General features: G+C 32.4%; 2 protein-coding genes across 3 annotated transcripts; one reads left to right on the top strand and one right to left on the bottom strand.

The window, feature by feature from the left end:
* Positions 1 to 509: 509 nt before the first annotated feature.
* Positions 510 to 3,058, bottom strand: LOC107410998 (probable xyloglucan galactosyltransferase GT14). Its single transcript, XM_016018505.4, has one exon. The coding sequence runs from the start codon at positions 2,683 to 2,685 to the stop codon at positions 772 to 774; it is 1,914 nt and encodes a 637-aa protein (XP_015873991.3). The 5' UTR covers positions 2,686 to 3,058; the 3' UTR covers positions 510 to 771.
* A 4,636-nt stretch (positions 3,059 to 7,694) lies between these two features.
* On the top strand, positions 7,695 to 12,453 carry LOC107411006 (RHOMBOID-like protein 1). 2 transcript variants are annotated; one of them, XM_025070472.3, is made up of 7 exons: positions 7,695 to 8,463; positions 9,391 to 9,554; positions 10,000 to 10,092; positions 10,776 to 10,939; positions 11,010 to 11,266; positions 11,621 to 11,747; positions 12,089 to 12,453. In XM_025070472.3, exons 1-7 carry the CDS (start codon positions 8,141 to 8,143, stop codon positions 12,215 to 12,217), a joined length of 1,257 nt encoding a protein of 418 aa, XP_024926240.2. In that variant the 5' UTR covers positions 7,695 to 8,140; the 3' UTR covers positions 12,218 to 12,453. The 2 variants fall into 2 exon arrangements, with proteins under 2 accessions (XP_024926240.2, XP_015873996.2); XM_016018510.4 differs by lacking the exon at positions 10,000 to 10,092 and having other exon boundaries at positions 7,698 to 8,463.
* Positions 12,454 to 13,761: the final 1,308 nt, after the last annotated feature.

Below are 13,761 nucleotides of genomic sequence, written 5' to 3' on the forward strand. Positions count from 1 at the left end.
TCTTTTCCCAAATAGATTCTATTACTTTCTTGTAAATGCTTCCTGTTAACCAAAGTATGGGGCCTAAAAGAGAGTTCAGCTTTAAAATAAAATCATAAAAATTTCAACATCTGCTAATATATATACTAGAAATTCTTTATGCTCTACTTCCACATGATCTATATGATTTCAAAATGACGACGGTGATCTTATAGGTTTCTGAGAAAACATGAATCAAAATAAAATTTAAAAAAAAAAAAATAGAAAACTTTAACTGGCCTCGTCCAATAAACACCATTTAGGATATGCTCATATCTCTCTATTCCAATTTCCTACAACAAGAAGACAGGAACAAGGCTTTGACATGAATTTTAGATGGTCCATCCTTCAATTGGAAGAAGTCCGCTAACTTTTTGTTTGTTAATGTCTAATGAAATCACAACTTTATTGATTAACAAATTCACTGTAATTATAAAGCGGTGACTGTTTACACATTTATAGCCTTATATTATATGATAGTGGCAATGGTGTAGAAGAACCATGTAGTTGTACAAATACCAAGCAATTAAGAAGAAAAAGTTGGGAGATTGGTTTGGTGAATAACTCAAGAAATATATGTTGAAACACGAAAATTAACTACTAGTGCAATAACATTTCTGCATAATAACAATTACTAGTTGTACCTGCAAACAGCTATAAGAAAAAACCTGTAAATTTGAGCCCTTTGATTTCATATTTTTCTCCTCTGCTATACTCTCTTCAAAATTTTATTTTAACAAGGATATTTACATTCTATGATCTTGCAAAGAAACGATCCCATTCATGCTCTCCCTCTACTGTCCCTAACAAATTGTATTTCCAAGTAAGCTCTTCTAAATAATCAAAACTAGAATTTTTTCCCTCTCTCATCTCCCTCTCTATTGTGCTCACTCTTTCAATAACTCCCTTAATTGCTATATCAAATGCATCATCAAGGTTCTGCAATCTGGAACTTGGATTTGCGTATATCAGTTTCGGGATCAGTCTTATAACTTCTTCTCTCATTGCACGAATTTTCTGTCTTGGAAATTTGTGCAAAATCCGCTCGATGCTGACATTCTTCTTCTTTATATCAAAATCAGGTATCAACACAGAATATTTGTTATGGTCTTTTGGCAAATGCCATATATATTGAACATATGCTGAACCCGGATGAAAGAAAACCGGAATACACCCTGCCAGGATCGAATCAAAAGCCGATCGCCTTGTATATGAATCCCCTGGAGGCTGCAAGCAGAACACAGAACTCTGAAACATTTTCATCACAAAAACTGGCTTATAGCACTTGTTTGAACCTTTAACACATTCAAGCAGTTTGCATTTCCTCCTTGAAGCCCGGCACTGCTCAATGATCTCGTTCCGAATAGAATCTTGAAGATTAGGCCTTGGTGCACCAGCAAAGGAAAATAAGAATCTCCTTTTCTGTCTCCTCATTCTGTTCTGCCATTGAAACACCTCAATGTCCCTTGAAGGATGAAAGTATGTAGGATATGGTATTGCAAAGTCATTGTTGTGCCAAGGACTTGATTCAATAGTCAATATGGTCATATTCTTGGATTCAGGCAAAAGCATAAGCTTGCTACCCCAATCAAATTCCCCATCTGTTAGCCTCCTAAAGTCCCAAGTAATCCTTCCAGCAACAAGAAAATGATCTCTACCCCACATTTTTTTCCACTCAGGCTTACCTCTGAGCCACTTTACAAGTTGGAGAGGGCCAGAATCTCTCATGGTTATGTTTGAACCCCAGAGGTACCTAGCAACATCAAGACCAGCATAATATGGCACAAAAATTGCTGAAGCCATTGATGGGTCTTTTGTCAAGCACCCGTACTGCTTCATTCTGTTGTGGAATATGACTTCCAATAAGAACTGATTCGTACCAAACCAACCTGTCTTTGAATAAACCTTCACAAAATTTGGAAGATGAGGACCAAGTCCCAAATTCGATGTGAACTCACACATGTCAGTCCAATTGCTAAGGGAACGACAATTCTTCAGCAAATCTTCGTTGAATCTCCTAGGGAGATCTTGAACATAGATATATCTACCCAAACAAGAGTCTATATCAGATTCATCAAAACCCCTTTGATTCTCTGTACTAGATTGCTTTGGAAGATCTGGGTTTCTTTTATCTCCATCAACCTTTGGAGCAACTTCATTCTCTGATTCTTCTCTATTCTCTGAGCTACCAGAAACTAATTCATTGACAAACTGACCTTCGTTGTCTCTTGGGTGTGTTTGATCATCAGGATCCAATTCTTTGACAGAAACAACCATTTGGTCAACAGATTCAAACCCATCATCTTCAGCATGGAAAATGTTTTTGGCACTTTCCAAATTTCTTGTTCTATTACTATTAGGCCCAGTTTTTCCAACATCATTCCTGACATCCCCTGTTTCTTCATTCATTTGAATACCCATATCAGGCAATTGGGTAACAAGCTCATAGGAGCTTTCAGGCACATGGGCAGAATTAGACTCTCGGTCATTCTCAGAATTGGCAAAATCATTGCCCAACAACGTGCTAGGCTTTTTACCAACAGTAAATTCCGAATAAAAGTAAAGAAATAAGAACCAGAAAAGAAAGGAGGCAGAGACAATGAACCATAACTTTTTGCGGCTCTTTCCGATTATCTGCCTCTCCATATTATATTCAAAAGCCTTCATGTATATTATATATAACCCTTCTATGCTACACGTTTTTAGAGTTTCCGGAAAATCAATATTCAATCAAAAAATCCCCCTCCCAAAAAAATAAATAAATAAATAATCAGGAAGCAGATAACAGGAAAAGATATGGAAAACCCATGTCAGGAAAAACAAAAATGGAGGTGAAAAGAGTCGAAAGAAAGAGGTAAAAAGGTGAAGAAGGTGGGAATTGAGGTGGGTTTAAGGGATTGGAATTTTGTTGGAAAGGAAAAAGAGTGGGATTGGGGTTTGAAAGAAAGAAAGAAAGAAGGGAAATGGGAAAGGTTTTGGTCCATAGAACGTTGAAATGTCGTAGGTTTTTGAACATTCTAAATTTGTCTGTCTTAGTTGGGTTTGCGATTGGTTTAATCAAATCAGTTTGCCGAAACGATATTCAGTCGCCCAAATGTGTTGAAAGAGGGGAGGAGAGCGACACCTTATGCTTACGTTGCATTCCTGCATGAGCATCGTTTCTCTCTTTCTTTTTTTTCTTTTTTTATTTTTTTTATTTTGACCTTTCGGTTTCATCAAAGAGATTCCTCTGTTTTTTGTCAAAGATCTTGGATGGATTTTGTCTATCCAACGGCCAACGATGAGTTTCGTAGATTTTGAATAATATTCGTTCGTATGAAAATAAAAAGGAAATTTCGGGTTGTATTGCCCTTTTTTTTTCTTTTTTCTTTTTTTCTGCTGAGTATTCTCTCTCTTTTATTTTTATTTTTATTATTATTATTTTTGAAGACTTTCAATACAAGGTATTGTCGAAAAGACAATTATAAAACAAAGAAATTTCAAAATTATGACCACTAATGTGGTGGCATTTCTCCATTTGTTAGAGCCAAATCAAATACGACAGCACAGCTCCGATTTTGCTGCCACATCATTCAACGAGGGACTACATATTTCATATGTCTTATTTCCGAAAAAAAAAAAAAAGATTTAATAGATGACAAAAATAATAATAACAATAAGAGAGGATTCAATAGAAGTCAATAGGACTTAACCAGCCGCCACATCAACACTCACATTGCCAGTAATATTTTTACAAGTGGTAATGAATTCTAAGGCAGTATGAAATGACAAGTGGCACCTCAAGTATTTGCCACCACAAATTTTCTAGAGTTAATATTTATATTTATCGTGTCACCTCTTTTGAATGACTAAGATTCTTAAATTTTTTTCATACTTTTTCGTATTTTTATAAAATAAGACATGATCATACTATTAAAAAATACATACGATTACTTGTTTCCTTACACTGTAACAATTTTTATAATATTTAAGTAATTTTCCCAGTTTAAACCAATAGTAAAATCATTAAAAATAAATTTTCATATCCAAAATTCAAATTTTGATCAAAGTAAATGATAAAGTAATGTTTTTAATTTACCCTAACACTATTTTGGATATGGTGGAAAAAAACCCTAATTTAAACTATATATATATATATATATAGTTTATTTCAATTACTTCTCATAACTCAGTTCATGTGTTTCGTTTAGGACTTGTTTAAACAATTTTTATATTCAATATTCTAAAATGAAAATAGTAAATTGAAAAAAATGTTTTAAAAGAATGAAAATAATAAAATTATATTTGGTAAATATAAATATGATATATATCTATTTGGTAAAAAAAAATTATTTTTAAAAATGATAATTATTATCCATATTTGTGTATAATACGTGTTAAATATGGTGTACATATATATATATAAAACAAATATTTTTATATTTTAAATAGTAAATATTATATATATCCTTTTACATATTTGTTTCCAAAACTTTTTCAAATTTATGTAAAATGTCTTTTGAACATTTCAGTTTATCTATATTTTAAAGAATGTTTTCAACATTTTTCAAATTTTAAATTTCAAATAAAACTTTGAAATGCATTTTTAATCATTTTCTAACTTATAAAATGAAAAATCGTTTTGTAAAATGATATAGGATATACTCATAAAGTTGAAAATTTAACTAGCTAGTTTTAATGCAGTATGGATGACGCACGAAATCATACCTAGTTCTAATGCTTTAAAAATCAAATCATTATATTCACCCAAAAAAACAAAAAAAAAAAAAACCAGTATATATATTAATTATTTAAATGAATATATACTGAGTATATTTATAAGTCTCACATTAGGCAATGGGCCTGGTGGGGACAAATTCCTTGCTTTGTACTTTTTTTTTGCACTGTTTCTCGAACCCACGCTTGGAACTAAGTCATTTCGTTGTTTACGAAACTAAAGAATAGAAATATTTATTCTCACCTTTCTATTTTTAAGAATTATTAATTCTTTTTTAAAAATAATAATTTTGTCAATTAAATATAACCTAAGTTTTAGCGTTTATTAAGAAAATAATCTCTTCCTATTAAATTTAACATTTATTAAGCAATTTTCACTCTCTTATTTGATTTTTCTCAAAATTCAATGATTATTCAATATTATATATATTGGTAAAAACTAAATTTTATATATATATAATTCGTTTCATTTTGTCTCAGCACTTGCCCCATTATTTACAAATTTTGACTACGCCCCTACTTACAAACTAAAACTTTATGTAGTATCGTATACGTGTTGTGGGTTTAAATGGTTGAATTTTGTATGGATGGTGCACAAAATCACACCTAGTTCAAAATTAGATGGGTATATATAAATGTTATTTAAATGACATTACGTACAAACTATACTTTATATAACATTGAATATGTATGTGGGTTTAAAAAGCAAAAATAACTTAGAATTTTTCTGATATGATATGATTCGGTGGATCGATATAAATTAATGTTATCCTAGTCGTAACTTGGGTAATGCTTTTTCTAATTATTGTACCAATGATTATAAAAAATTAAAACAATATTAGAAGTATCACCAAAGCTATCAATATATCAATATGTTTTGTTATTAGTTTATATTTAATTATATTTATCTTTTTAAAATTTTAATTTTTGATATTTAGATTATATTATTTTTTCCACCAATAGAATTATATTTTATAAAACTCTTATTTTATAAAACTCTTGCACTCCTGAATTTGGAGTATCTACTTTCACGCAATTCACATTTACAGGCATCTCATTGATTGAAGCTTGCGGTTGATCCTTCCTTGTCCTATGGGAATATTATGTAACCACATTATCTTGATAAAGGTTTTGATATCTTTAGAACTGAAAAGACTAATATAATAATGTCAAACTAGAGTTTTGGACCTTTTTTGATTAATTAGGATACATGGATAAGTTGTATATAATTTGAGATCCCTTGAAGTGGTTGGGACATGGGGGATGCATAATTTGGTTGTGTCCTACCAAACCTGCTGCTACCATAAGGTTTTACCTTCTTTTCAAAATTATACCATAAAAAATCAATCAAGTTCTTTCACCAAACGTGCTCATAATATTTGATGCATGTTCAAGTTGAACCTAATAGGCCTGCTTCAATCCTAGTCAAAGTGTTGGTTAAAGCTGCAGCACTATTTATTTATTTATTTATTTTTTAAAATTGGTTTTGGAAAGTTGTGGGTGAGTATTACTTTTCTAAGGTTCAATTTCATGAGATAAATAATGTTTTATATTGAATAACATTAAAAAAATCGATTTATGGCCTTGAAGTTCTTGTTGCTCATAATTCGTGATTAACAATGTTGGATTGATTTGTACTTGAAGACCTTGATTACTCCAATAATTTAAACTGGATACGAAAGCATACAATTGCTTGACAAATGTCAAATGCCAAGTTGCTTGACCGAGTGAGTTTACTAACCAAAAGTAAAGATTTCAATTCAAAGGAAGGTTTTTAGGAACTTTGCATTGCGTAAATTGTCCAAACTAGATCTTGCAAGCACGCATCATTGCATTTTCTTTAGGTACGTAGATGTAAAGTAACATATTCTATTCTTCTTCATAATTATTTTTTTATTATATATATTTTCTTTCTATTTATTATTTACTTAAGCAACATATAAGCATGCAAAAGAAAATCCACCAAAATAAAAAAAAGTTACAAATTAATGTGAAAAATATCATTCACAAACTGGTTGATAGAGATTAGTTTAATCACCCTCATGTACAAAAGGTTATAAACAAAGGGGTTTATGTTTACAAAGATTCAGCCTCCATTCTGTCACTAATATACACAAATTTGAGTTCACACACTTTGGTGTTTATATTGAAATTAACTATCTTTGATACAAAATTAGAAAGCTTTAGGTCTTTTAGTTTTGGAAGAGACTAAGCAATAGTTTTTCCTTTTTTACTTTGTTTTATTTTTTGCAATTACGAAATATTCTTTATCTGGAGAAAATTAAATATTATACACTATAAGCATCTTCTTGTAATGTTTAATTTTCGTTTAAGGAAAGGTATATCCCATACCTAACTTCACAACTTCCACTAGCATTACAAAGCAATCACACATGAAAATTTAGTAGTTTCAAGCTCAAAGTTTTCTAGATTCAATCAATTATATCTTGCTTCATATTGTACAAAAATATAGGATTATAAATTTATATTCATATGGAATCCATCTATATTTCCTCATTCTAATTTTGTTCAACTTAATCTAATATCATAAAATCTCCACATAAATCTTTTCAATTTCATATGCAGAGTTTGGATTTTGGTGGGGAAAAAAAATTTAAAAAGAAAATGAACCTTGTAGACTGTATTTTTTTATTCTTTATATTAATATTTATGCTTTATTAATTTTTTTCTATGATTTTATTTAATTAAACATAAAAAAACCAATAAGATGTGAACAAGTCTTGGGTTTTTTTATCCACCAAAAAAGAAAAAAAAAGCCCCTTTTTGGATTTTTTTTTTTAAAGGTAATATATATATATATATATATATTTATATATTATATTTTTATGGCAAAAAGGCAAAAAAGAAATAGTATTAGACTGCAGGAAGACGGATAATTGTCCGAAAGAAAATGAGAGTCCGTGCCAAATCAGAAAGAGACTACTATATAACCGAACTCGAAACATAAAACAGTTTCCAGAAAACGAAAGGCCAGCAAAACCAAATTTTGTTTTGAAAAAACATAAAAGGAAAACAAAATTTGTTTTCTTTGATTTGCACGGGAAACAACGGAACCATATAAAGAAGACAAGCATATCTAATATTTAATATTTTATCTTCTATGTTTTTTTCCTCAAAAAGCATTTATTAATCTCCAAGATTTTGGCAAAACAGGCTGTTCCCCTCCAAAACCAAGAAAAAAACACAGAAAACGCCTTTGATTTTTTTCACTTCCTTCTGCATATTTTTTCCACAATTTAGCTTCTACGAAGCCTTGGAAGTCTAATATGCACGAAGAACACAATCAAAATCCAAACTTGGGCATCTGGGTATTGACCAACTGATTCAAGATTCCCACCCCCCCCCCCCCCCCCCAAAAAAAAAAAAAAAAAAAAAAAAAAGGGAAATGGAGGGAAACCCATCACGGCCGGCCAACAACATAGAGATTAAGGTCCATCCACGGCTCGCCGACAACGCGATTCAACCGGTGGTTCAGCCTTCGACGGCGTCGTTGCGTACCACCGGCACTTCCAGAGAGTATACTCCTTTCAATAGGTGGTTTCCATGGTTGGTTCCGTTGTTTGTGGTGGCCAACATTGTGGTGTTTGTGGTCACAATGTTCGTCAATGATTGTCCGAAGAACTCTGCCTCTTGCGTGGCTCGGTTTTTGGGTCGTCTCTCTTTTCAGCCGCTCAAAGAAAATCCCCTTCTTGGGCCTTCTGCAACTACGTAAGGCTCTTTAGATTTTACTGAGAAATGGGTTGTTTGGATGATTTGACATAAGAAGTGTTTATTTATTTATTTATTTATTATTATTATTTTTTTTTTTACCCTTTCTGATTTATTGGTTTAACGTGGGGATTTGAAACACTTCTTAGCGATGAGATTCAGAAACAGGGCCGTAAGTTCTAGCGGTTCTTATCCTTGTATAGTTTGCCAATGACTTGTTTCTTCGTGGAAAAGCTAAGATTGTGTTTATATTTCTCTGGAGAATTTATTCAGAATTTATAAGATCCTGTCACTTATTATAGTTTATAATTTATTCGCTTTCTGATCTAATTTGGTATTTGGAAATTTGCTATTTTCAATTCATTCCTAACTTTGTTGTATTGTATGTGCAATGCTGGTGGTATTCTAGCTCTGTATATCTATATTTTAGCTTTGAAACTAGAAGAGGCATGGTGGGTAAAGTTGTTCTGGTGAAAAATAAGAAATCCACGTTTTAATGGTGCCTGAATTCTGAGCAATCGGAGCATAATAAAAGCTTCATGAAGCCAATTTTTACTTTGCCTGTATATTGTATTAGTCAACCCGGTTTTGTTTGGACATTAGGTGCCTGTAGTTCCAGTAGTGGAAGACTGAAACGCATGTTTAGGAGGAAATGATTCTTTCTTTGTTTTGGAACGAAAAATCTAAATTTTGAAATTTATATGGTCCATATGCAGAGAGAAATTAACTTTGGGTGTTCATTTTATCTCTTGGACTGATCATTGGCACATTTTGACCTGCATACCAAAATCTATGCTGCTTGTAGGCATTTCAGGTGGATCTATATTTTGTTGGGTTTAAGCAACGGCTCTGTTAGTAGATCGTAGAAATATTTGTAAAAGAAGGTAAAAGTATCTAAAGTTTTGTCATTGCGTTTTTATTCTTCAGGTTGGAGAAGATGGGTGGTCTAGATGTGCATAAAGTGGTCAATAAACACCAGTCATGGCGCCTGATCTCTTGTATATGGTTACATGCTGGAGTTTTCCATGTACTTGCCAACATGTTGAGTCTTGTCTTCATTGGGATTCGACTTGAGCAAGAATTTGGGTTTGGTATGCATCTACTCTCTCATCTTCATGTGCCATCATGAATGTATATGTATCAGTCTCTTTGTCGTTAAAAATGTTTGGTGAATAATGGGAATACTTGCATCTGCATGTGCCTTATGAAGTTGAAGTCCACTTGTCAAACAAAGACGTGAAATTTTACTTGCATAATTGCCTAGCCCTGATCAGATCAGACATTTCTTCATTCCCTCCTTTCTGAAAAGTTATGATGAAACTTTGGATTTTGGAAAAGCCTTGAAGATGATGAATATGTTGGATATTATAGTCATATATGCAAATACAAGATTGAATGTAAAGCAAAATGGTCTATTCGAATGGCAGTAAAAGCACAAGTTGGAAATGAAAACTTACTAGAAAATTTTAAATAGTGATTATTTTTTGGCTGTTTGGCTATCTCGAGATTAATCTTCATTCCATAATTGCATGATAGGACTTCTGTGCCTGGGCCTGGCTTTATTGAATTGTAGTCCTACAGTCATCAGTCAACAAGTAATCCTACTCTCATGTATATGGATTCTAACAGGTTTGCTTGAAAATTATTATAAGTTGAAGACATTAGTGTAAGAGAGGGAACAGAAGTGGTAATGTGATTGCTTTTGGGATAACATTTCTGCAGCAAAGTGTTTTTAGGTTATTAAATTTACATTTTGGATATATGCAATTACAATGATAGGAATTTTTATGAAATAGCTAAGTGAATTGAAATATGAGTATGATCAAAAAGTAATATTAATTTATTTCCTTTATAACTTGCATGAATAAGGATTCTTTGGTTTTCTTGATAAGATAAAAATGCGAACATAAACATAGATAGTAGCGGTAGTTAATCCATGGTAGGGCTGGGGAAAAGTATTCCATGGTGGCTGCCTTTTCAAGGTATTGAAACTTTGGTTTGCAGTATTTCATTTATGACCTAAAAAACACATTTTATTAAGCACTCAGATGTCTTTGTTGTGAACCCTCACTGATTTGAAAATTGGATGCTCATCGTCTCTTTCAGATTAGTGCTACAAGTATTTGAAATCAAACCAAGATGCAAGAAGTTTAAAAATGAAACTACTCTTTTTGGGAAGATAACTGTTGAAAAAGAAAATGGTCTTCCCTTTTTCATGTTGAAGTGTTTAATTCATTTAATTAAATTCTGTCTAATTTTGTGTTTTTGGAGTTTTCTTTACCTTACTTTCCACTGACCTTATTCTTCTGCAGTTAGAATTGGATTGCTTTATGTCATATCTGGTTTTGGCGGGAGCTTGCTTTCAGCTCTTTTTTTTCAAAGTGGCATTTCCGTTGGTGCCTCAGGTGCACTTTTTGGTCTGTTAGGGGCGATGCTTTCAGAGCTCATTACAAATTGGACCATATATGAAAATAAGGTAAAATAGAACTTCTTCATGATTTATATTGCTATATGTTCAACATCATAAGATTACAGACTTTTTGCAGGTGTTAGCACTGGCTACTTTAATTTTCATTGTTGTAGTAAATTTAGCGGTTGGAATCCTTCCACATGTTGACAACTTTGCTCACATTGGAGGATTTGTCTCTGGGTTTCTTCTTGGATTTGTGTTTTTGATCCGACCCCAATTTAAATGGATTAGCCAAAAAGGTTCTTCTCCAGGGCATAACGCCGCTTCAGTTTCTAAGCACAAAAGCTATCAATATGCATTGTGTATTATCTCTCTGGTACTGTTGATTGTTGGGTAAGTTCCTTAAATCCTTTTGGTAATTGCAAATTGTTCAAATACCTTGACTATATTGATTAAAATGAGGTACTTGTTTCTGTCTGTGCATAACATAGTTGAATGGGATGAAAAATAGGAGCATAATAGAAAGTTTTCCGTATGTGGGAAACTTGGCCTTGCTTGATTGAGACCATAGTAGACATGGCCTAGTTTTGTATGTGGGAGCTTGAATGGTTGATTGATAAATTCCGTTTTATTTTGTTGAGTTTACCATCATACTAACAATGCAAATTGCCATTGTTAACCTCATAAGTGTCTGGCATTGGTATATGTGTGAGTTTTCTGAAAGGGAGTCTGTAATTATTTTAACAGATTTGTACTTGGCCTGATTATGCTCCTTCGAGGGGTTGATTTGAACGAACACTGTTCCTGGTGTCATTATCTTAGCTGCGTTCCTACCTCAAAATGGGATTGCAAGTCTCAACGAGTTTTTTGCGAGGTAATCAACTTGTTTTTGTGATGTTTCCACTGATTTATTTTTACTATACTTGTTTTCCAGTTCATCATTCGGGTTATGCTTGTTTCATGCTTGATGAAATCACTGGAAATTATTTTTCACCATAAATATTTTGAAAAGAAAGGGTAGAACAAAGTAAAGTCGGGACATATTTTTGAAACGTGCTAGTCTGATGTTGAAAAAGAAGTAATGAGATATTGTTTGAAAATAAATTGTCAATGTACAGTGTTTTTCACGGTTTTATATGTGTTTTATTTTCTTATATATATAGATCTATATATATATATATATATTACTAACCAATCGAGCAATGGGTTTTGCAGATGACCCAATTTGGGAATCAGCTGAACTTAACTTGCCAAAGCAATGGGAAAAGTGGGATTTATCAATTGCCAAATGGTAACCCTTCCCAGTATGAGATTGAGAGGTTATGCTCTGATCTTTGCAATTGATATATACTTGCACACACAAAAATGCACACATTAGGGGAGTTCATAGAAACAGGTTTGCTTTGCACCCAGCCACTGGGTCTCTGTGTACATGATTCGTCAGATTGATATAGCTAGGTAGACAACATTTTTTTTCTGTATCCATAAACAAATAGTTATCATCATTATTATTTGTTTTTTTGGGTAAAATATCATCTTTATTGGTGTTATCATCATTATGATTCTAATTTTTTGCAACACTTTCGCTGCCTCAACTTTGAACTGAAAATGAACCTTGGGGAAGTTGTGTGTTTATATATATATATATATATATAGTGTCAATATGTATATATATATAGAGAGAGAAAAATCATACGGTGCAGCATGCAGACCGTAAGTGTTGATGATAATTTCTAAGAAAAAACCGTAGTCAATATTATTGAGTATTGAGTATTGAATATTGACGACGGTTTTTTTTCAGAAACCGTCGTCAATATTCATGCCGGATCATCTGGATCATATATGGACTCATATATATATATATATATATATATATATATAAAACATTTTGTGAATAATAATAATGCCAACTGGGACGGAATACGGATGGAACTGACCCAATAAGCCCATGTGGCAGATACAGATGCCCAGTTTCATTTGTCCGGTCTCTTCTTCCAAACCATGACAAACTAAGTTAAATAATTTCTTAATTCATTTTGAATTTGCTAAATTAAAACTCAAAACAATAGTTGAGTTATTCCAATCCACCATACGCTCATATTTCAAAGTAATTTGTTATTATCACGTGTTACATTTTAAAGGGGTGAGTCTTGTCCTACACAGATGCTTCAGTGGCAAAGTTATTGTTTTCATGAGCAATATTGATCCCAAGTACAAAAGAGTGCAGTGATAAAACCAATATTTTCATAGGCAATAATTTTGATTTCAAGTCTTCCAGGTCAAAAAAAAAAAAAAGAAAAAAAAAATAGAAAGTTGATTAGGATGGATGACTTCCTTAATGTGTCATGTAGGTGCATGCCTAAAACTGGTTAATTTGTATTACAACCGTATGCTAGCTGGGTTTCGGCTTATTTTCTATTCTGATTAAACATCTCACCTACTAGTGTTCTAACAAGTAACAACTACAAGCCTGCTTATGAAAATGAAGGTCGCTTCATTAATATGGTGCTTAATTTTCATTTACTTTCATACCATCCATTGCAGTTTGGAAATCCTGTTACCCCTCGACTTTGTTTGATAAATTCTTTTTTTTTTTTTTTTTTTTTTTTTTTTTTAGGGATTTGGTTTTTCCATGTCAGTTGGTACAAATTAATGCCTAAGACTCCACCTCCATCAAAGGCATCACCTTTTTTTTTATTTTTGTCTATTAAATTCCCATAAGATAACAACATTTAATTTGCTTTGACCATTAGGGTGTTTGCTTAGCAAGAAAAAGTGAAAATAGACAGATATAGATTCAGAAAACAGAAGGGGTAATAGTGATCACCATAAGAAAATCCAGGTTAGACAAGCAACAGATATCTTGGGTTAAAGGACTGTAAGCCAGG

This window comes from Ziziphus jujuba, chromosome 10 (assembly GCF_031755915.1).
Source record: "Ziziphus jujuba cultivar Dongzao chromosome 10, ASM3175591v1".
NCBI lineage: Eukaryota > Viridiplantae > Streptophyta > Magnoliopsida > Rosales > Rhamnaceae > Ziziphus > Ziziphus jujuba.